This window comes from Myotis brandtii, unplaced genomic scaffold (assembly GCF_000412655.1).
Source record: "Myotis brandtii unplaced genomic scaffold, ASM41265v1 scaffold123, whole genome shotgun sequence".
In the NCBI taxonomy this organism is placed as follows: domain Eukaryota; kingdom Metazoa; phylum Chordata; class Mammalia; order Chiroptera; family Vespertilionidae; genus Myotis; species Myotis brandtii.
In genome coordinates this window covers 8,271,352-8,296,328 of record NW_005354291.1, presented here as the reverse complement: position 1 = coordinate 8,296,328, position 24,977 = coordinate 8,271,352, and the positions used below count along the sequence as shown (strand labels likewise).

Here is a 24,977-nt window from a genome sequence, read left to right as displayed (position 1 = left end):
TATTCTCCATGAAACCATCACCACAACCAGGAGAATGAACATATCCATCGCCTCAAATGATTCTTTATGCCTCTTTGCCATCCTTCCTTCCTGTTCCTCTCTATATAACCCCACCCACAAGTAGCCCCTATCTGCTTTCTGAAACTACAGGTTAGTTTTGCATTTTCTATATAATTTTACATAAATGTACTCTTCTTTGTTTGCTTTCTTTCAGCCAGATTATTTTGAAATTCATCCATGTTATGTGCATATTAAAGTTTCATTATTTTATTGCTAAATATTATTCTATTGTGTGGGCATGCAACAATTTGTATATCCATTCACCTGTTGATGGATGTTTGAGTTGTTTTCTGATTTTTTGAGCATCACAAATAAAAGTGCCATGAACATTCTGGTACAAGTCTTTATGTGACTATATGCTTTCATGTGTCTTGGGTAATATTTAGGAGTGGAATTCCCGGTTTATATGGTAGGTGTATATTTAGCCTTTTAAGAAATTGCCAACTTGCTTTCTAATGTGGCTGTGCCATTTTACATCCTCATCATCAGTGTGTAAGAGTTCCAACTGCTCCACATCCTTGCCAGCTCTGGGTATGTCAGTCTTTTTCATTTTAGGTATTTTAATAAGTGTACAGTGCTATCACAATGGGGATTTATTTTGCATTTCCCTAGTGTCATATCACACTGCAACTCTTATTTGAAGCCATCATTCATTTCCGGCCTGGACTATTACTGGACCTAATTGGTCACTCTATCTCCAGTTTGATCTACTGAAAATTCCTTTTTTCTCCTTTCTCTGTTTATTTCTTTCCAGCCCCTTTTGTGGGGTCTTCCATTACTATAGCGCTTCAATATTGCTGTTTGCTCTAGGGTTTGGGATCATCTTATTCTAGATATGACTGTTGGTTTTTTTCCCTATTCAGCTACAACTATTTCAAACATAATGATGGTTCCTAGTGATTCATCTCTCTCCCAGAGCTCTGCTGATCCTCAGATACACACAACCAATTGCCTGCCAAGTACACAGCTTCCCTACGCTGCTTAAGATTGTAAGAGCACCTTTAACACAAAATGTCCAACAGAGAACTCAGCATCTCTTCTAGAAAACCTATTCTTTTTCTTGTAACCAATAGCTTGGTAAATGGTACAGACATATTCTTGCTATTTAAATAAAAACAAAACAAACAAAAATGGAATCATTCTTGATATTCTTTTTTTTATAACTTAGCCTTCACATTGAGTATATCACCCAGCTCCTCAATTTTAAAATGCTTAATATCTTTCAACTCCATTCTTCCCTCTCCATTCTCACGGTTTTATTCTCCTCATTCTTCACCCATTTGACTGCAGACTGCAACAGCAGCTGAACTTGTCACAAACCTACCTGTTGAGTTGCAGCTAAAGAAACTACTAAAGCACAAATCTGATGGTGTGATGGTATGGACACCCTTGATTAGAACAGTAGTTCCCTGCAGCTTTCAGGATAAACTTGAAACTCATGAGCTTATTTCATAAGGCCCTTAATGAACCAGCTCGGTATCTCTCTTGCCACCTCTGGTAATTTTATGTCCACATCCATCTTGTTAGCCTGTGGATTTCCTTATAGTTACTGAAGCATTTCCCAAACTGTGCTCAGTAGGCTAGTAGTGTAGGAATGGAAGGATTTTGGTGATCAAAGAAGTTTGGGAAATGTTGGGCCAGAGTTAAATATTCTTCTTAACTATTGTGCAGAGCCTCTAACATGCGACCTGCTGTGTCTCTCTTACATGGAGCAATGTATTCAGCCGTATTCCAATTTATTTGGTGCACAACCAGTTTTTATCCAAACTGGGGAGTTCCTCCAGGGCTTCACATTCCAAGGAAAAGCAGTTGGAAAACGATGTATCATGTATTATGCTCTGTGAGGCACTCCCTACTTTTACTTCTCTGAAATGTCAAAGGTGCTTTTTATCTAGCAAATCCTCAACTCAGGGAGCTGACCTCTCTGTTGGACTTAAATGTCTCTCTCTTCTGAGATTCCTTGCCTGCCTATCTCTACACAGCTATTCGCTTTCTTTCCTCTAACCATGGATCTGCTTGTCTATCACCCCGTTAGACTACAAGCTCTCTGAAGTTAAGAACCAGTCACAGACTTCATTTAGTTCCTGCATAGTACTTAGGAGGTGCTTGGCAGGTATTTGTTAAATGCAGGAATGAAGGATGATGCAACGTTAAGCCTAAATTTCCATGAAATGTCATATTGTCATGGTCAAAGTTAATTAGGGCTAATTATATAAACAGAAGTATCACAGTTTCATTTGCAGATATTGGTCATGCTATAGTACACAGAATTGGGGAAATTATACTTAAGCAACAACAGCACCACACTAAGACCTAATAGACTTGGATTTCTGTCTTGGTTGGGAGATCATATATATATACATACTTGTGACGTTTGAATCTATGTTTCCTTTTCTGTAACACCAGAAAAAAAAATACCTGCTGATATGAACCAATTAAATAAACTTTGTGAATGTGTTTTTAAAATATCTTGGAACCATAAAAATATTACATCATTCTTAATCATGTATTTCCACACACAAATTGTTGGCATCTTTAAAAAACAAAGAACCAGTAGCTGTGCTCTAACAACCCCTAGAAATTCTACCTGTGGGCCATGCTAAAGCAAAATCTTGGCAAAATAAGAAGAAAAGAAAATCACACAACCTTTTAAAACCTACTGCAGGATATAATTTTACAATCGTAAGACAGTTTTATTCTTTCAAATTAAGCTCTCCGTTTCAAAAGAAAATGACAGAGAACCATTTAGTTCTTCAATCAGTCCTGTCTAACCTAAACCACTATAATCTAAGCCAAAGAAATGACTGTATCAATTTTTCACAGAATTGGTGAGTACCTAAAATTACAGACAGGGTCTTCCTCATGATTAGGCCCACGAGAGCTTTGGAGAACATGATTAAGGCTCACAGTGCATTATTACTATAGAAACTCACCTTGTTTTTGGATTCTTGAGAGGGTGAATGATTTCCATTTCCCATCATTATGGTTTTGATTGCTGACAACGGAAGCCATTCCTGAACCCAGATCGTAGCTGACTTTAATGTGCCCGTCAGTGAGCTCTACACTCATGAAATCTTTCTATTAATAGAGAGAAAATACGACAGTGATTAGATACACAGAGAAATATGTGGTAGTCACTTTCTTTGTGGGGTTGATAATAGGGTCTTATGGGTATATTACTGAAGGTATTGATCTATAATTGAGCTCCATTTTGAAAATAGAATTGATGTTAGCATTTTGTGAATATTTGTGGCTGTGATGTTATGATGCAAATGGTCACAACCAAATTATTGGTATATATCCTTTTATGACAGGAGTATAAAGTGGGTTCCTTTAAAAACATATTAAGCAAACTAAAAGGTATGTGTGTTCTCTGAAAGAATTTACTAAGAAATATTGACCTGGAAAAAATACAACTTAGGTCGCTAGAAGACTAAGGAAGAAGTTTTTCTGATTCATAATTCCATACTGGGTAATATTTACTGGGTGCTTCTCTTAAAGGATTATATGGGGAGTTATATTAAAAATAAATAATAATTAAATTATACCTATAATTAAAGTTACCAATAAAAATAAATAAGCGCATCACTCACTCTTGGCTATCACACAGCCATCACAGACTCCTTTGAACAATAATTAATAATTTAACAATAATTAATGATTGTATTGGAATACTAGGGAAAAGAAACAAGACATTTTCAGTCATGGAAGATGAGCTGTGCATATCTTTACCAGGTCTTTTGTGGCAAGGTACATCAGGAGAGCACTTGAAGAAAATGTCCTGAACTTGAACATGACCGTGGAGATGTTGGGGTACCAGCGAATGGGTCGGCTGACCATTGCATAGCCTTCTCCGTCAAACTGAATAGTCCCCTCGCTATCTTCTACCTGAGGACTGAAGAAAGAGAGTTCACATGAATCAGAAACTGTCTACTTGGTTCATCAGTATTCAATATGTCAAGCTGTCTTCTGAGACTCAATTGTAACCTGTTAAAGGCAGGAACCATATCAAATATACGGTATCTTCTATACTTCCATATCTCTCCATCTCCACTGCCATCATCTTAGACCAAGTACCACCATCACTTACCTGGACTTCATTACATATTTAGTAACTAGGCCATTGATGTTTTAAATGTTTTACATTTTGTTAAAGTACTTAGTGGATGATTATATTGGTATTTAAGTATGTCAGTGGTGTGAACTAGTGGTGTTTTTGGATGGGCTAAGAATGCATTATTAGTCCTAATCAGTTTGGCTCAGTGGATAGAGCGTCGGCCTGTGGACTCAAAGGTCCCAGGTTCGATTCTGGTCAAGGGCATGTTCCTTGGTTGCGGGCACATACCCAGTAGGGAATGTGCAGGAGGCAGCTGATCGATGTTTCTCTCTCATTGATGTTTCTAACTCTCTGTCCCTCTCCCTTCCTCTCTGTAAAAAATCAATAAAATATATAAAAAAGAATGTATCATTACATTTCTAATATATATAACATAACAAGAAGGGGGTTGGATGATATGGGTGAAGGCAGTCAAATAGTACAAACTTAGAGTTGTAAGAAAAAACAATAACAGAATGGAATATAGGTCCCTGCTTTCTGAATAGGGTTTTCTGGGACAGATCACATGTAGGCTGTGTTGTGGGCACAGTACTCCTGAACTTATTGTCCTCAGCTGTGTGAGTATACTTTTCATTCAGCTGCCTTTACTTGGTGGTGCAGACATTAATATACTGGGAGGAACTGTGTATGAACCTATGTGACTTCTACCCCTTTACGAAATAATTTTCCCATTTGCTAATCCTATATGGGTGAATTCACATTTATGAAGCAAGTGATATAGTAGAACAGATTTTACTCACTCTTTTCTACAAACACATTGTCTTTCCAGCCTTCCCACTTTGTTCTCACTCGCCCCTGGGACTAAAATGCTCTTCACAGTCTATCTGCCATCTCTTCTTTTGGACTCTTATTCTATGTCAAGGCCCATGTCAAATGTCACCTCCTCCATGAAGCAGATCTTAATGCTCTTTTTTTAAAAAAAAATATATTTTATTGATTTTTTACAGACAGGAAGGGAGAGGGATAGAGAGTTAGAAACATGGATGAGAGAGAAACATCGATCAGCTGCCTAATGCACACCCCCTACTGGGGATGTGCCTGCAACCAAGGTATATGCCCTTGACTGGAATCGAACCCGGGACCCTTCAGTCCGCAGGCCGACGCTTTATCCACTGAGCCAAACCGGTCAGGGCTGATCTTAATGCTCTTAATACTACAATTATTAATATCATGTGAATAACTGCAGTATATTCAGAGTGCACTCTTTAAAAGGAATATTTATTATGTTTCATATTTTGACTATTTTAGTGTTTCTCTTTTCCTTTCTTCTTGGCTATAAGTTTCTTAATGGCTAGAACTGGGCCGTATTTATCTTACTATCAGGAAGTTGTAAATGTAAATGTCTGTAACCTGAAAATAACCCTGCTCACATGTGCAGAAGCACTGTTATATTTGTATGAATTCACCTAATACTTTGTATACTGAAGGCAAGGAAATCTTTGCAGAATTGACAATTAGTGATGTTATCTTGATACATGATATGCACTGCTGAATAGATGCTTTGGATGTTTTGTTGATAAATTTAAATGCTCTGGATGTTTTGTTGATAAATAGGCTTTCAAAAATCCTACTGATAAATTTACCAAAGAAATGTTTAGAGAATCTTGGTGTTGATTTGTTAGTAGCAGAATATTAACATGGATTTCATTGTCTTTGTTGTATTGAAAGGAATTTATAGGCAACATACCACATTAGATTTTATTGAAGGTTATTGACCAAACCACTTTAACTATAAATAGGTTAGGCTTTCAAACTGTCCTCAAATGCGGCATTGACAATTCTTTAAGGACAAGAATAAATGGGACATTGTAAGTTAAAAGTTTTAGAGAGAGAATTTTGTGGGGGGTTACTTTCTTCTCTGAAGCTCCAGAGATGCTGAGAAAAATATGTGAAGTGCACCTTGCCACATTAATGGGGGATTTGGGTCCTGGCACGTACCTCTTAAATTAAAAATAAAAAAGCAAACTCCTTAGCATATTGATTTTAGAGTTGCTGTGTGTGTATATTAAGCTTCCATGTATTTAATTTAATATAATTAAAACTGATATAGGCTCAGTTGATTAGTGGTCTCTAAGTTATTTATGCTGAGAAATCCTCCACTGCTAGCTAATTATTGTATATCCTCAATTCAGATTTATCTAAGAATATTTATTCTGTATATATGCTTTGTTTGCTTGTTAAGTATTTTAAAATGCCTACATCCTAACCTCTTCCTTATAATTGATGATGTGTTTTGTGGCACTTTCTCCTGGCTTATCTTGGCCCCTTCTTCTCCTTTCCACTTAAGCAGAATCTTTAAGGCCCCTGGGTTTCCACTTGAAATACTTACAAAACCTCATGTGTTATTTGATAAATCCTACAGGAGCTAAAACTTGCACTAGGATTCTATATTTTGGTAGAAACATAAATGGCGTGAATCCAGGCTTTGTGAGGCCTGAAGCTTAGTTAGTTTGAGGAAAAGCTCTCTTTAAGAAAAAAGAATTTAGGATTATAAGATGGCTACAGAGTAGGTGGAAACGACATTCACCTCGTCCAAGTGCTAAACCGATTTACAGCTAAATTATAGAGCAATCAACCTGAATAACCAACTGAAGGACAGCTGGACATGAATATTATAACTAATGTTTTACAGAAGAAGCCACGTAGAGACTGGTAAGAAGGATGGAGAAGCAGAGAGGGCTGGCCCCAGCACCTACGTGTGGTGGCTGAGAAGCCAAGGGATAAGTCCCTGCTGCAAAAGCCCCTCCTAAGGAGTGTGGGGTCTCAACCCCATGTCGGGTCCCTAACACAGAGCCCCAGAGCCAGGAAAAGGATCCCGCATAGCATCTGGCATTTGAAAATCTGCGGGACACTGTCCACCTGGAAGAGGAGGGGCCCTGCTAAAAACCCAGGTATTCTCTTAAAGGGCCAATACACAGGATCTTGCTCTCAGACACTTACCCAGGGCTCCAGTAGAGGGAAGTTCACTCAGGGCATGTGGGAGACATAAAGAGAAGATCTGGGTGGTGTGGCCCCAAGGAGCGATCTGGAGGGTCAGACACTCAGGTCCCTGTGCTGAGTCCCTATCCCACACCACCCTCAGTTGCCATCTTCCTGGGGCTGAGCACTCCTATTCTTACAGCACCAGCCTGGGGAGGGCACTAACCCAGACCTCCAGCTACTGGTGACACTACCCTGCCAAGCTCAAGTCCCGCAGAAAGGTCTGTTGGCTGCACCCAACAGGGACCTTTGTGTGCTGTTTTTCTGGCGAAGCTCTTGGTGGGCACTCTGGACAATCAGGATGACATGGAATAGAACAGAAAGCCCAGAAATAAACCCATGCCTTTAGGTAAATTAATATTTGACAAAGGAAGCAAGATCATACAGTGGGGTAAAGAGTCTATTCAATAAACAGTGTTGAGAAAATTGGGCCAATACAAGCCAAATAATGAAACTAGAGCACCATCTTAAACCATACACAAGAATAAACACAAAATGGATTAAAGACTTAAATATAAGCCATGAAACCATAAAAATCCTAGAAGAAACATGGGCAATAAAATCTCAGGTATTTCTCATAGCAATCTTTTTTTTGATATATCTCTTTGGGAAAGGAAAACAAAAGAAAATTAAGCTATTTCAAGCTAAAAAGCTTTTGCACAGCAAAGGAAACCATCAACAAAATGAAAAGACAACCCACTGAATAGGAGAACATACTTACCAATAATATATCTAATAAGGGGTTAAAAAACTTTAACACCAAGACTCAACACCAAGAAAACAAACAACCCAATTAAAAATTGGACAAAGGTCCTGAATAGACACTTCTCCAAAATGGACATGTAGATGGCCAAGAGACATATGAAAAGATTACTAATCATCAGAAAGTGTTTGTGAGGCTGTGGTAGGAATGCAGACTGGTATAGTTATTATGGGAAGCAGTATGGAGTAACCTCAAAAAATTAAAAAAGGCACTGCTTTATGACCCAGCGATTCCACTTCTTCGAATATATCAGAAGAAACATGAACCACTAATTTGAAAGAATATATGTACCCCTACATTCATCGCAGCGTTATTTACAATAGCCAAGATTTGGAAGCAGCCCGAGTGTCCATCAGTAGATAAGTGGATAAAAAAAGCTGTATAAATGTGGTACATTTATACAATGGAATACTTGGCTGTAAAAATGAAGACAATCTTACCTTTTTTGATAGTGTGGATAGACCTGGAGGGCATTATGCTAAGTGAAATAAGCCAGTCAGAGAAAGACAAGTACCATATGATTTCACTCATATGTGGAATCTAATGAACAAAATGTATTAACAAACAAAATAGAAACAGATTCATGGATACAGAGGACAAACTGACAGCTGTCAGAGGGAAGGCGGGTTTGGGGGCTGGGTAAAAAGGGTGAAGGGATTAAGCAAAGAAAATAAAAGAGACACAGACCAAAGTTTGATGTTTGCCAGAGGGAAAGGGAGTGAGGGTGGGGAGATGTAGAAAAAGGCATGGAGGGATAAATGGTGGCAGAAAGAGACTTGACTTGGGGTGGTGAATGCAGGATGACGTGTTATAGAGTTGTATGCTGGAAACCTATGTGGTTTATTAATCAATGCCACCCCAATAAATTCAATAAAAAATAAAATAAAGAAAAAGGAAAAAACATTATAATACACGATAGCCACAGAAATGAAAAAGCTCCTGACATGAAGGGAGGTTGGAGTGGAAAGAGATAATTGATTGAGGTTAAAATACGTGACTTTTGCAAATTTTACAGAAACATATGACCATGTCAAAGTACTGCTAGAACACCTCCCTGGGCCTTGCAAAGTGCCTGCACAAATTGGGGAAGGGACTTGAACTTTCATTAGCATCACGGTAAGTCCACCTCTGCACATAATCACTGAGAGCCTGTTCCATCTCATCCACCTGAGAATAGAATCATGCACAATACAATGGAAGCTTCTGTGACCCTCAGGCCAGACCATCACCACTCACCTGACAGTACACCCTTTGCAGTCACCTTCTATTTCTCGGAAATTCCACAACCCTATAGGTTTGCCATCAAAGTATGTTTCTCCCATACAGCCAGTGAATGTAATCACGCGTACGGCATCAGCCTTCTGCAGAGAGAAATATAATGTTTGTTGGAATTTAGAATTTTACTAAAAATCCTCGAGTACCTGTAAGATTTATTAGCAGCAGAATCTGGAATAGTTATTACCCATTCTTTCTGATACTCTTGGTTATGCACATATTCGCCTCTTAATCATATTAGATTTCTGGTTACTTTGTGCTACATCAGTTTAACACCATTGGTAAATAAACACTTCCTGGCTTCTGACTTGAGGTGAGCTGCTTATCTTCTTTGCGATTCTATTGTTTTGTCTCTAACATGGGATTATTAGGAGAATTAAATTAGATAATGTACTATGGTACCACATACAGTGACTGACACAGAGAAGGTATTTCATAAATGTTAGTGCTTTCACGCCACGAAGAAGATTTCTTCTAGAGATCATGAGAAGGGGCATATATTAACTACATATGAATCACCCTATGACAGTGCTGTCCCCAATTTTTCATTTCCTGTTATATCCAAGCAGGTTTCCAGGGCAGGGGACTGAAGGAAAGAGTAAATTTGTAAGAGAAGGGAATGTGTTGGCGCTGTTTGCTGGTGTACACAGCACTGGGCCTGGCATCCAGTAGGTGCTCAATAAATATTTGTGGAAGGACAACCTGGTGTCTTCACATTGGAACATAACACAATCCCAAAGAAGGGGAATGACAGGGTCCATGCTAGAGAACCTTGCTGTAGTCGAAACACCTGTTTGTTTTGATAGTGACATATTACATAGAAATACTATATTCTGGTGCCTCTAACTTTAGAAACTCTTTGTCCAAACAAATCCACATTTATTTAAATAATCTGGGGCTGAGGGGAGGGGGAGTGAATTGACATGTTTGGGTTTTAGAACAAATGTAGGAAGATGGTCACTGAATAGTTAAAATTTGTAGTGACAATTTAGGTTAAACTCATGAACATACACATCTTCCTATTGCTGCGAAGAAGGTGCACTGACAGGTAGAAAGAATGCTGATCAGAGCCGATGGCATTTGTGGGTCAGACAGTCCTTGGGATTCTCCGTCATCAGTCAGAGCCTCTCTTAATTTTCCAGAGGTTGATTATTCTACTTGTGGATGCTCCTTGCTTTATGCTTTGCCGTCTTGCATCCTAAAAAGAACCTATATTTTCCTGCCACTGTGAATTTTCATCAGCATGTTGATTTAGCTACTGGTTTTCAGCTTTCAGTTCATATTCTGTGTGGCAGTTTCCTTGAGACTCTTGGCCAAAATCATTACGATTTTCTATAGATTTTATTTGCCTGTTTTATTGTCCCCTGAGATTGTGCTAAGAAAGTTGCTTTGTTCCAGTGATCTCGGATAATCATAAAAATTATTTAAGGTGCGATTTAAGGTGAGACCATCATGCCTTAGGCATTAGTCATAAATAGTATGCACGTAATCTCACTATTCACTGTGGCCATGAAACAGGGTGATTAAGAGTGGAGACACTTGTAAACCTGTATTTAATCGCAGCTCTGCTACTAACTGATGTGTGACCCTGGTCATGTCATTGAACTTCTCTCTTACTTAGATTCCTTAACTCTGAGAAGGATATTACTTACCTTTTGGGGTTGTTGTGAAAAATAAGTTAATGCATGTAAATGACTTAGAATATTACTGAGCACATAGTAAGGACTATATAAATGTTCTAAATTTTACTAGAGGGCCAATGTATGAAATTCGTGCAGCCCCGACTTCATCCGGAAGGTGGTCCGGAAGGACGTTCGGAAGGTCATTTGGCTGTCTGGTCTAATTAGTATACTATACTTTTGTTATTATAGATTATTAATATGCAGGCAAAGTAGATATTCTTATCTCCCTTTTCTAGTTGAGACATCTGAAGCCTCAAGGATTAAGTGACTTGCCCAAAGGTCATATTTTAGTAAATGGTAGAGCAGAGGATCTAATCGGGACTGGCTTTCAAAATTCATGGCTTTCATACTGCTCTGCGCTACCCCTATATTTATCTTTCTGGAGAGAAGAGAAAGTTGGCACTATGACTATATATTACTATGTACCATATATATTTATATGCAGTTCTAAGAAATGAGAATGATTTTAGTGTGCAGTTGTGGAATCAATTACAATGCTGGAGAGTCACATCTCATACACAAAGCAAATAAAACAACCTCACTCCATAAGAAAGTTGATTTCTCATAAATTTGGGGTAACCTTGGCTTTTCACATTTCCTGACTAATCTCATCCCAGGATGATTCTGTCAAGCCCAGGATTAACCATTATAGTTGGTTGTGCTCTTACATCTCACCCACAGGTCGTTTTCCAGCACCTAATTCCATTTAATCAGCACGAGCTTCTTTAAAATGCAGGCACTCTGCAATTTCAAATGCACAAGGACCTGCCATGGAGCAATTATGAATATTAAGTGCGTTGCTCTATACGAATGAGGAGAAGAGCAACTTGAAAACTTTTAAAATTGGATCATGATTTGAAAGCTTACGACTCCCATGATATTTCCCAAGGTATCCATAAATCTTTTAATTAGATGTGAGTTTGAACCTTATAGCACTTTATATTAAGAAACCACAAGTTGATTTGGAAAATAAAGTGCCTTTAAAAATCACTTTGATTTTGAGGCAACTAAAACAAGAATATTCAAAAATTGATGCCACAGGTTAGGGCAAAACAACAACTGTTTAAGTAAATATATACACAAATTTAAAATATTGTCTTTCCTTACTGAATATTGGAAGGAGACAATTCTTAATCAACATAAATTCTTGTTTTCAAAAATACAAAGTTAGTAAAAGTGATTGAGTTTTTGCTGAGTTTTATTGTGCTTCTCCCGAAGTAATCATGTCAGGAGTTGTCCACAAAGGTGAGGTAAACAGGATGGGGAAGAAACACATTACCTTCAATTTCCCAGTCAAGCCACCAACGAAGAGCATTGCATTTGCATCCACGTCTAGAATCGTGTACCCTGGAGGAGATGCTGAATGATATGTACTGGGCACAATGCTGGCTTTGGGTCCATCCAGGGCCCTCACAGAAATGCTTCCATTTCTCCCAGTTCTTCCAGGGCACGTGTTGAAAGGAAGTGGGAGGAAATACAGGAAATGAATCATGTATCACCTCTCTGGTAGCTTCAGATTGAAAAGGTATAAAATGTCGAGATTTGTTTTGGGATATTTAAGATATAACTGGGTATTTAGCTTCAAAATTGCCAGGTTCATTAAATTGCAAATCAAAACCCAGAGTCTGATCTTTGCTAGATGTTTGCTGTCAGAGTCAGCCAGAACCAGTGAGGAACAGCCCGTCACTCTGTGTGTGTCCATTAATATGAAGTGACACAGCAGCAATTAGCTGATGAGATTGCTATTGGTTAAATAAAAAGCCTTTTCCTATGCCTTTACAAAACAGTTTGCTATTTACTGACACATACTACTTAAACAAGTTTATAGTACTTCCTTTAGCATTTTGTCTAATTTAATTCCTGAATAATCCACCCTTCTGCATTATAAACTGCATAATTTCTCCTAAAATCCCTTATTATATCTTGGGCCCAGATTTGCTGAAGTAGTCTTCCTGGAACCGGGCATCTTTTACTGTTTGGCATACCATCTTAATGTGTATTGTATAATATCTAGTCTTCAGCATTGTGTATACAAATCGTATAAAAGACCTCCGCTTTTCAATTCAATTAGTATGGTTTTGGAAGCTATTATTATTGTATTTGATTTTCTTTCTTTTTTTTAAGTGGTTGATTTCCATAAATTGTTAAATATGAAAATCTGGTCGCTTCTCTGAGACAAGCTGTCATAACAAAACTTTTGTGTCATATTTCTCTCCCTGCTGTCTCATTTTGGTAATCTTTTTATCTTTGAGGGTGCAGTATTAACTAAAACCCATGGAAACAATAAAAAGACTTTATCAAATAAGATTCTTCTTTAACAGAATATATCTCTTCTAATAAAAGAACTGTACTTTATGAAAACATATTCTTAAGTTTTCGAAGTACTTAATCCCCCCGCCCCCCCAGCATCACATATGGAAACATATCTGTTGGTCTCTCTCTCTCTCTCTCACACACACACACACACAGTTCTACTGAAAATCATGCAAAGAAACTGAAGATCTTGCTTCTCATTAAACTTTCTCTTTTTTAAAAAAATTATTTTTATTTTGGAGAGGAAGGGAGAAGGAGAGAGAGACAGAAACATCAATGATGAGAGAGAATCATTGATTGGTGCCTCCTGCATGCCCCACACTGGGGATGGAGCCCACAACCTGGGCATGTGCCCTGACCAGGAATTGAACCGTGACCTCCTGATTCATAGGTTGACGTTCAACCATTGAGCAACACTGGCCGGGCTCATTAAGCTTTCTCCAGATTGTTGATCAATTTTATCTGTAGAACTAGGCCCTTAACAATACCTCTTAACTATTAGCTGTTTTAGTGTAGTAGACAGTTAGAAATTAGGAAAATAAAAGAAATTGAGGGGGGAGTATAGAGGATAGGAATGGTTTCTCTAAGGAATCTTTACACTGCTAGAAGTTAATTGAATTAAAGATTCATCCCTAACCAGTTTGGCTCAGTCGATACAGTGTTGGCCTGTGGACTGTAAGGTCCTAGTTAGATTCCGGTCAAGGACATGTACCTTGGTTGCGGGCACATCCCCAGTAGGAGGTGTGCAGGAGGCAGCTGATCGATGTTTCTCTCTCATCGATGTTTCTAACTCTCTATCCCTCTCCCTTCCTCTCAGTAAAGAATCAATACAATATATTTAAAAAAAATTAAAGCTTCAAAGATTGAATTAATCAATTTCCTGTTACTTCCCATTTTGAGTAGTGTGGACCTGACATATATTCACGCCAGCGTTTAGAGACTGCACATGCTGGTAGGCAAGGCTGCTATGTAGACTAGAAGAGGAATTGTGCACATTTGAGACAGGCACTGAAGGCAGCTCTTATGCGCTGGCTTGTTCTGAATAAGGCCAAATCTCAGCACTCTTCAGGTGTGGCGGTATGACGCCAAACAACGTAAACTCAAGATTCCTATGGGACAGCCAGGTGAGGGGCCCAAAATAAATGGTCACTCTGGTCAATATCTTGACGGTTTGTCAGATCTTAATAGGCACTACGAAGATGCCAATTTGCACACATGTATACATAGTCACATAATATTAAAATTTGTGTATATATTGTGTATATATACACAAATCTATACATACATTTGAAGTATGCATTAAAAATTTGTATACATACCTTCTTGAGAGGAAAATAAGAGTTTTCTTATAAACTGAGAAACTACTCCAAAATCCTGTAATTTACTTTAATCTTTATTGAGTTAGTTACCTTGATGCCTCAATACGGTACCAATAGGAGTCATCAATAGTCAAATCTGGATACTCCACACGTCCAACTCCAGATCCAACATCCCAGAGGAAGCTTACTTTGCCTTTACGCATTTCTATAGCCAGAAAGTCAATCTAGTTCAGAGAAACACAAACAGAATACCTATCAATATAAAATACCTAATAAGAGGAGGCCAGCAGAGTTCTCCTTAACAGGTGCCGTGTAGGTACAGGTCAGTGGTCGGCAAACTCATTAGTCAACAGAGCCACATATCAACAGTACAACGATTGAAATTTCTTTTGAGAGCCAAATTTTTTAAACTTAAACTATATAGGTAGGTACATTAGTATTAACTTAATTAGGGTACTCCTAAGGCTTAGGAAGAGCCACACTCAAGGTGCCAAAGAGCCTCATGTGGCTCGCGAGCCGCAGTTTGCCGACCACGGGTATAGGTGAAATAATTAGAAGCCACGTGAATAAATTTCCCAAGTAATATGAACTATTATTATGTATGGTTAAACAATATTTTATTATTGTATCTTTAGAGCAACACAACTGTCCATACTGCTGAGGTATATGTGTTAATTTAATCAACTCTAGCTAGGACTAATTTTGAGACAAAGTCTTTTCTTACTCTGATACTTGTGGAAGAGGTAAAGAAAAATATTCATAATTCATTGTTTTCTTCAAGAGCACTGATATTTTTGAAGGATCAGCTATGATTTTCTACTCAAGGTGACCTCAAACTTCTCACTTGAATTCCAAGTATTGACTTATGAGATGAGTGGGCTGTTGAAAAGTCATGTTCATTTTAGAAGGTCCCCATGCATGCAAAGCCAAGTAGTTAAAAAAGAAAATGAAAGGAATTAGAAGTTTCTGGTGAGCTTCTGAAGAAACTCAACATGAATCAGAAAATTTTTCATTGGCCAAAAATTAGTATACAAATTGCCATTTTCATTGACTATGAAGGTTCATTGTAATTTCTTAGTTAGAAAAAAGTAAAAAACAACAAAAAGAGCTTTATTCCTATTAGTCTTTCTTCTTAAATAACTGGATCTGGAAATATAATTCAAAATAAATGCTTCTTACACTCATAAAAGCACATGTGCCTAAGTGCTGTAAAAAGTTTTCTTTATTTCATTTGCCTTCTAACTTTGTGTGGTAAGATTCTGAGATTTTCAAGTCTGAAAGGCTACATTACATAATTATGGGACCATGTTACTGGATTCCATACATTTCCCACACTACCAGGATTAACCTCTGACCATACGTATATACAGTAAGCCAAGACATGCTGAATATTGGACTTACAAATTTGGCACTTCCAAGATAAAAAAGGAGGTTGTCGGCAACAGGTGTCTTTACGTTGACAATGATATTATTGTAGCTTCCTTTCTTGATTTCTGGCTTGTATGTTCGAATGCAGTCACCTCCCGAAGACACAGATACTTTGATCTTTAAGAAAAACAAGGTACAAAGAACCAAGACTAAATCTCTCAGAAAGTTTAAAGAGCTCCCAAACAACCGCAAAGCCATCATCACCATCTCTTCTTTGAAGTTATTTTTCTATTATCAAATGCTATCATTAAATGCCCATATGCAGACACTATTATACTCACTAATGAGGGCCGAGAAAAGCAGCTTTCCACCAGCATTTTGACAATAAGCCGCTCACAGTCACATGTTTTGTTAGCACACTACTGGTTTTTTAAGCCTGCCAACTAACGAATTCTTACCTTCATACTTTATTCCTTTAGGAACATTTTCAAAAGGTGGTTTTACATGAAGCTAATGGTAATATCTTTATTAAGGTTGTTAAATGAAATTTTGCAATTCAAATTTCAGCGATTTTGGTATCACTTCAAATAAGAAACCATTTTTCTTTGATTTTTCAAGAGAAAATTATCTACTCTCCCATGTTCTTACAGTTGAAAGAGGCCAAATAGATTTTGTTCTAGATGTTCTAACAGTACGGGGAATACTAATCATTCCACTCAGAACATACCTTTCAGAACAAATTATATCTTTTTATTAGGTTTCCAGGAAACGAAACAGAAATAATTTCCAGTGGCTATCATTGCTAATATATTTAACAGCTCCTTTTTCTTTTGACTAGTCCTTTAACAATTACTATAAATTGCTAGGAAAGGAATGCCTATGCGAATAGAAGTGACACAGTTCACACCAATTTTTATTTTCCTTTTGGGAACCTTTCTTCAATCGCAAGTAACACTAGTTGATGATCTGATTTAATTTCCTTTGGTTCAGGTGCACCATCAAAGGGACACTTTCAGGACAGCGAGGGCGCCGCTTGGGCTCAGAGAGCAGCTGTTACTGTGTTAGTGAAAGTGCTCAGAGTGGGAGGCAGAGACGGGAAAGCTGATTCAAACACCCGCCTTCCGGAAGCCTCTTGGTCTCACCAGCAGTGAGTTTCCATTTTCTCATTCCCTCTAGCACTTTGTGCTACTCATATAGTTTTCCTAGTTGGAAGAAAGCCAACGAGCATTATTGTTACCATCATGAAGGGCTGTGCAGACTTCAGCCAAGATAGCCGAGCTGCCAAACCAGTCTCCATATCATGGTGACACAAGGAGGTGTCTTCAAGGGTCCAATTAGGCTGTGGGTGTAGGCAGCAATGGGACTCCTCCCCAAGGGTGCTGGACTCAACATTGGTTGGATTTAGAAGAGAAAGCTAAGGAGGATATGGGTTGTGACAAATCTGTAAATTCATATCTGTTTGAGAACTTCTGGGGATAAGGCAGATGTGTTTCATCTATAGACCATGCCTGAGTCGTGAGTTCATATACTGCTTCCTCACCTAATCTGCTGTCCAGATTGCATCTCCAAGTGGAGGAGATCTTGCGTTCGAAAGAAACGGGAGCTCCCACTAATGGAGCCCTGTGTGGTGGCCTGGGGCTGGAATAATCCAGGAAGCCTCCTGTTCAGCCTGCTTTCCTAGTCCTTGTCTTCCTCCAAGGGTGGGGCCCAGTCAGCTAACTGAGGGTACAGCACTGAAATCCATTCTGGTCCCCAGAGTATTTGGTCTGTGCTCTGGAGAAGAGAATCTTTCTGTTTGTGTGGATTTCAGCCAGGAAGTTAGCTCTTTGTTCCACAAATGATGGAATTTCCCTTCTACATAAAGTGCTAGAATAGGGGAATCAAAATATAAATTGTTGCCCTGGCCAGTTTTGCTCAGTGGATAGAGCATCGGCCTGTGGCCCGGGTTCAATTCCAGTCAAGGGCACACACCCGGGTTACGGGCTTGATCCCCAGTAGGGGGTATGCAGGAGTCAGGTGATCAATGATTCTCTCTCATCATTAATGTTTCTATCTCTCTGTCCCTCTCCCTTTCTCTCTGAAACCAATAAAAATATATTTAAAAAATATATAAATTGTCAAAAAACAGAACCAGGAAATGTACAACTTTTCTTCTGGGTGTTAATGCTACAAAACAGATGTGCCTCGGAAGTTGTCAGAGGATGTTACATGAGAGAGGAGCAGCTATACAAAGGGCTACCCAAGCGCTTGGAGATAAAAAGGAAGTAAAGCAAGAGAAAGAGACTGTAGTAGAGGTCGGGGAGGGGAAATGCAGTCTTCAGATGTCTTCGTGTTTAAGAAAAACTATAGGAGATGGTGAGTTTTTAGGAATTTATAGCAAGTGAACCAAAACCATCATCAGAGAAGAGCTTGACACTGGGCAAATTGGATATCTGAGGCAGGCTGTAAGTGTCACTGACATCACGAGATCAAAGAGAAGACATCCAGGTCTGCCAGGGATTCATGAACAGAGCAGATCGAGCTCTTTCTAGCAGGATTCATATCCAGAGGGGCTGGGGTAGTCATCAAGAGTAACTATGTGTGCAGTTTATTTTATCTTTATTTCATACCAGTATATGCTTTTTTAAACTTATGGCTAGTTTAATCGTAAGTAACTAATTCTGTTGAAAGACCACAGTATTATAATCCTCCTTGGTTACTGTTAAGAGAAGAAATGACGGACTGTGGGTGGAATACATGTCCATTTGGGTCACAGGTGGAGTGTCTGCCCTTGCTTAGGTACACCTGGTAGAAACGATAGGGGATTACATGATCGGGGTGTTCGAAAGGGAGCGACCAAAGTGCAGGAGACAAAGCACCAGGACCTAACTGAGCTGATGAAACCCCATCTAGGAAGGAAGTCTAGGAAGGCAGCCATTTTCAAGCTAAGGGTATTTAACAGCACTAGGAATTACAATTAATGTACTGGATAGCACACTTTACATATCTAAAACATATGGTTCTCTGAACAAAAGGATGTTGTTATACCAAATATGCCAGCAGTTAATCTTGCAAAGTAACCTATTGGTCAACTCTTATACATTCATATGCAAAATCCCCTGGATTTCTGTTTTCTGGCTTATGGTTTTGAATAAATGCTCAGTATCTGAAAAATTCAGGCAACTCAAACTGTTGGTAACCAGTCCATAGCTACTAATTTCTCATTTAAACATTTTGTATTTTTCTTTATAATTACAGATGTTTATTTTAACTAACTTAAAATAGGCAATTCCAAGTACAGCATTTATAAGTTTCACTAGATGAAATCTCTAGGATATATCCCTCATAAGAGAGAAGAGATTTCTGAAACACAAATATCCTCTCAAGATATTTGGTTCTATCATCTGTTGTTATTTCTAATATGAATCTTCAGTAAGACTTCTAAACAAAAGTCACTAAGCATGAGGTATCTCTAAAGCACAGTATTTACCAATTTATCATCATGAACTCAGTCCAACATTATTGAAGATCCCATTATTATATCTACTGGATTTTTACTGCATTTTTCATCCAGCAACTAGGTCATTCATTTAAAAAGACTGCTAGCCACTCAATTTCAAAGTCAACAAAGCAAAACAAACAAACAAACAAACAAACAAACAAAAAACTACTTTAAAATAAATGTCTTTGATTTCTTGGTCACATTGAGTATGTGTTAGAGCCACATACAGACACTCGTGCCCGATTACAAATATTACAAATCAGGCAAATGTCATCCTCAATTTGCATAAAACTCACTTGAAAAAAAATCTGGCTGCTTACATATTTCTAACATCTTTGAGAAAGTAAGGCAATCTGTTGTAATTTCAATTTCCAACAGTGATTGAGAATTTCCTTAGAAGGCATAGGCAATGGTCACTTTTTCTGGAATTACTTTTATACCTGTCTTTCATTTTGTATCTGAAGACAGGTTTTATGTATTTACATGCCAGAATATTATCTTTTTCCCCAGGGGGTGGGTGGTGATGTGGGAAAGTTCTCATAACTGATAAATATCTGGGTATATTTCAAAATTTCTTTAAAATGAAGATATAGTAAAAATGTTCAGATTTTACCACCTGATAACTAAGCAGAATATGTAGCTAAGTGTGTGATTCACAATAGAACATGTACTATTATTGCCTCTTCAAACTTAATATTGCAAAATATAGGAGTGGCATGTCAGTCTCTTGCTTTCTCCTGATACTGACACAGTTGGGTTTTGTACAAAACTTGCTTCCTTCTTTCTAGTTTCTCTCATCTATATCACAAACTACTCTCAGGTTCATATTCAAAATGCTCAGCTCTGATTATGCTATATCTTATAATTAAGAACTTTCAACTTCTCCTCATCAGTGAGGTTTATTTCAACTGCAGCTAAATGAAACTGCTTAACTTACTATTCAGGGCCTGATAAGGTTGGCCTTTACTGACATTTCCAGTTTAAAGTTCACTTTATCAATAATCTTGGCAAGCCAGACTACTCTTTCATCAAATAACCCTGAAACTTTCTTCTCTCTCTGCCTTGACTCAAGCAATTCCCTTTTCTCGGAATGCTGTCCCCCGCCCCACCCCCTCCCATGTCCAGGACTATCCAGCTTTAAGGCCTGGCTCAAATCCCTCACTTCAGGAAATCTGGCCCCTATTAGAGGTGATCTTTCCTTTCAGAACTTTATAGCACTTCCATTGCTCATACAGTGTAGCACAACATCTGCATTATCTTAGAGAGTTATTTGTGTACATGTCTTATTTCTTCTATTATAGTATAAACTTGGTGCATTCCTCATTCATCTTTGAGTACTTCATAGCAAGTAGCCTTGAACAAAGGAGATGGTTTTTCTACATTGGCTCAATTTTAGATAAAACTTTAAATCTTGTAGTAAGATCTGATTTATGTTCACCTAGTGCTTTGCGTATACAATGATCACCTGTCATCATACCGCCTGCATGGTTTTCATATTGGAGCTCAATAAATGTCTTCTCAACCCTACCCACTTTTTTCCCTCTGAGCTTATGTACATCATCTTCACTAATCTTTTTTTGGGGTCATTTTCTAAGTTTCTCTTCAGTCAGTTATGAGTTCCTTTTTAAAGAACACATTGAATTTATTGTCTTGGCCTTCTTTAGAGGCATTAGATATGTCTAAAGCAGGAAAACGAATATATTGTCACTGGGTTTTATATTCTAGGCCACTACTAAAAAATATAAATTGATGGATTAACAAAGGTCATTTCTGGTTATTCAAAGTTGTTGAGAAAACAAAATTTTTGAGATGAAAGACTTGGGTCTCTAAAAAGATTTGAGTTTAAACCTGGCAACCTGAAAATTTGTTTTTTCCTTTCTATTTCTAAAACCATCATGGGATACGTTTTCTCAGCTAGATTGTAGAAACAATTTCATATTGGCATTAACAATTCTGTCTTTGCTCATTAATGCTATGTTCTAGAAAGTTCTGCTTCTATCCTAATTGTCTTCTAGTTGTCAATGAAGACCAACATTTTGAGACAAGCTAGGTATTTCCTATTCTTACTCCAAAATAAAAGAGAAACAATAAAAATTGTTTGTAATAAAAATAGTTTTTGTTGTTGCTTATACTCAGACAAAAGAATATATAGAAAATAATGGTTCCTCTTTGTTACTTCCTATAACCTTATTAATTCTTTCCTGCTACAACCCCACTGATTGGCTTTTTTTGCTTTAATCAAGAGCAAGTCACTTTCATCCACCCTTTTTTGGTATACAAAAATAAGGTTTCCATTCTTGCAATTTGTATTACTCCATTTAAATAATAAGAAATGTCAGAATTTCAATTTATAAAATAATTAGTAATGATTACCCTTCTCAGGGAATCTCTTGAAGTTTATGAAAAACAAAACAAAATATTTAACCTCCCCCCAAAATAACTTCAAGTTAAAGAAAAAGAACCAAAGATCATTCAACAGGACACATGGGGGAAAATATTCCTTCTGGAAATAATACCAACTATACAACCAGTTACTGATACTATAAACAAAAACAGCTTACAGAATTGGCTTGCTTCCGGGCTTGGTTTATCAGTTCCTTTATCTCAGAGATGTTTTTCTTCAAGTTATCCTCAAGTTCCTTGATGGGTTTGAGTTTATCAATCAGTCGATCAGCCTCTTGTTCCAGATTTTTCACTGTAGCATCTGCATCTGCAACTGCACAGAACAAGATTAGCATATATTACACATGCACACACAAACAGACACGTACACACATGCACACGCATGCAAACATTCACACATGCGAAAAACACACATGCACACATACAGACACAAGTGCACGCGTGCACACATGCACACAGAGCCAAATGAAAATGGCAGTATGCTTAACTAAAGAATTAAAAGAATTTAATCTTATTCACATGACAGAAGCTAGGCCACAACTGTTGAAGCAGCTTGTGATGGCAAAAGGGAATATTTTAGTTGGACTCAAGCAGGCCAGAGGGGCTGTTAGAGAAGGAGGCCAACAATGGCTTTGAGATTAAAGTGAAAGATAGCACTGAAGGTTGAGAATATAATAAACTTAATTTGATGTTTAATTCCAGCTTCAGCCAAAAAGCTAACCTTTACAAAATAGAATTTTAGTCATAGAATCAGGGAAATGAAAGTGTCTTTAAAATGTCACCTAAGTCTGTCCAAGCCAGACCTGTATTTAAATCAGGCTTGTCACAAAAAAATTGGTTTTCTTTTTTTCTCTCACTGTCTTTATTTGCACATCTGAAATAGAGAAGCTATCAAAATGTCTTCTGGAAACCCTTCAATGTTGAACAACCCTTAGACAAAGGCCTCTTTTAGACTTTAATTAAATCATGCTGCAGTTCATTTTCATTTTGAAGAACAGTTGATTACCCCTGCTCTCTCTGTTACACTGAACCATATTAAACTGCCATTGTTGTAGGTTAAAAAAAAAAGGTTGGATAGTGACAATTTCAAAAGGGGTATAACCCCCAAATAACTGGAGGTTTTTTCACTGATCCGTAGACATCCAGCATGTGCTTTTCATAGGAGGGCAAATGACACATGGAAAACCAATTATTCTATCTGTAGGATGCTGGCAGTCTTATCCAAACTGTATCATTTGTTATTTGATGGAGCATGTGCTGGTCTGTTTTCTGTCATGGAGACCTTGATGAAAAAGTGAAACTGCTTAAGGTCCAAGGCTATATGCTCTGCTCGACTACAAATGATCTGCTCTCTGGCTGACATTGCACCACTGGGAACGAATCCTCAGAAATTAATCAAATGTGCTCAAAGGGAAGGAAATTATTATTTTAAAACTAGGTTTAAACTAAGTATTTTGAACGCCTGGCCATAACTATGAGTTACATTGTTAGTGATGTTTAAAACAACATAGGTCTCTCATTAACATTAATTAATAGAGTTGCTAGATCATGAACTGAGTATTTCCTTCCTGATGTAGGTTATTGGGGTCAAAGCCCTTGTTACATAATTTTTTAGATAATGCAACATAAACACAGTTACCCTTCATTTTGTAACTTTTTAATAAAGCATTGGTCCAGTTTTTCTTTCTTAAATTCTATACTACTACTCTGAATTATTCTAGAATTTAGGAAAAATGCTTTAGATTAAATTCATAAGAAAGAGAGAAAAAGGGGTTAAGCAAAGACTTAGGTTTAGGCAAATAATGGATCATTTTCTTCTAATGCTCTTAAAAGTTTCTATCAAATGTTTCAAAATGGGTCTGCAGGTTCCCCCACTCCCTCCCTTTTTTCTTCTCTATCTTGTGGAGCAGATTAAATCAAATGGAAATGATCTTCTTGAAGGTTTAAAATTAAATCGCCTGTGATATTGAGTCTGCAGTAGTTTTTGAAAACTTCTTGTGCAGTAGTTTTTGAAAACTTATTTCGTCTATAATTATTTGGCTGTAGATTTTAAAATAACATCCCAAGATAGATTTTGATGACAATGTTTTTTTAGAAAATTATCTCTTTTAAGCTTTAAAATTTATAAGCATAGAGTTTTGCCAAGTATCCTTGTATGTGTTAAATTTCTTCTCTTATCTAGCTCTGCCTCCTTGAGAACTTCGCCTATCTGTGCTTCTTTAAAATTAAGCCTGCCAAGCGTCTAAAATATTTTACCTTTATATTCCTAAAGATCCCCCTCCCAGACTGACCACGTCCATTATGTTTCTGTCCTCTAATTCATTATTGTTTTTTTATCTTCTCTCTTTCAGTTAATTTATTTTGTTTTACTTATAGAATTGTCTAAATTGTTCATTCCAGTGCTTTTTTTTTAAGTAAATTGCACTCATTTTCCACTGAGGAGAGCCTTCTCAGGTTTTGATATGTTGGATTTTATTATTATTATTTTCTATTCTGCAGTTTTATTTTTGGTTTTGAATTCAAACCATGGGATGTTTAAGGAGAATATTTTTATATTCTTGTAGTTGCTTAGTTGTTAAGATTTCATTTTATTTTATTATGTGCTTCTCTAAGTATACTTCTCTAGAAGTATATCAAATACATTCACATACTGAATTTTTTGAAAGATTCCTTTTACATATCTCATATTAATACTGTGACACTGGAAAGAACAGCTATCCAATGTTTAAAGCAACACCTAAACATGGTAACAAGCAAAGCTGAAGTTTTTTGCAATAGGCAATTAAGCATAAAAGTTATTAAATGGTATATAAGTAAACATATACATACTGATTTCTGCAGGTGATTTCATATGGAAGTAAAACAAAAAAAATTAGAAAATTCACGAGGAAATATTTTTTATCCATATTATAAACTAATAGCTATCACAAAATGATACTTTTCACAACAGGTACTAATTACAAATGCATCCCATTTAAAGTCAAATTAGTGTTATCAAGTAAAAGTACACAAAAACATGTCATTTAGAGGCCACTATTCATGTTAAAATAAATTTTATTATAATGTTCTAAAAGAAAACAGGCCCATTTGAATTAATATTACAAATAACTTCTTGAGGATAGATAAAAAAATTAGAGATAAATATTATGAAAAGGCTGCTATCATCTGAGAATCAATCTAAAATTGAATGAAATGATATCTTAAATTATGAAATAAG

General features: G+C 37.3%; 1 protein-coding gene across 4 annotated transcripts in view; it reads right to left on the bottom strand.

Moving 5' to 3' along the window:
• The window catches only part of LAMA2 (laminin, alpha 2), a 476,871-nt gene that overhangs the window by 43,400 nt on the left and 408,494 nt on the right, over positions 1-24,977 (bottom strand). For all 4 annotated transcript variants that reach the window (XM_014533789.1, XM_005858976.2, XM_014533790.1 and 1 more), the window contains 8 exons: positions 24,590-24,595; positions 21,919-22,073; positions 15,910-16,053; positions 14,599-14,732; positions 12,156-12,315; positions 9,156-9,280; positions 3,793-3,955; positions 2,994-3,138 (listed from right to left, as the gene is read on the bottom strand). In XM_014533789.1, the coding sequence (XP_014389275.1) occupies positions 2,994-3,138; positions 3,793-3,955; positions 9,156-9,280; positions 12,156-12,315; positions 14,599-14,732; positions 15,910-16,053; positions 21,919-22,073; positions 24,590-24,595 (1,032 nt within the window). The remainder of the gene's footprint in view (positions 1-2,993; positions 3,139-3,792; positions 3,956-9,155; positions 9,281-12,155; positions 12,316-14,598; positions 14,733-15,909; positions 16,054-21,918; positions 22,074-24,589; positions 24,596-24,977) is intronic.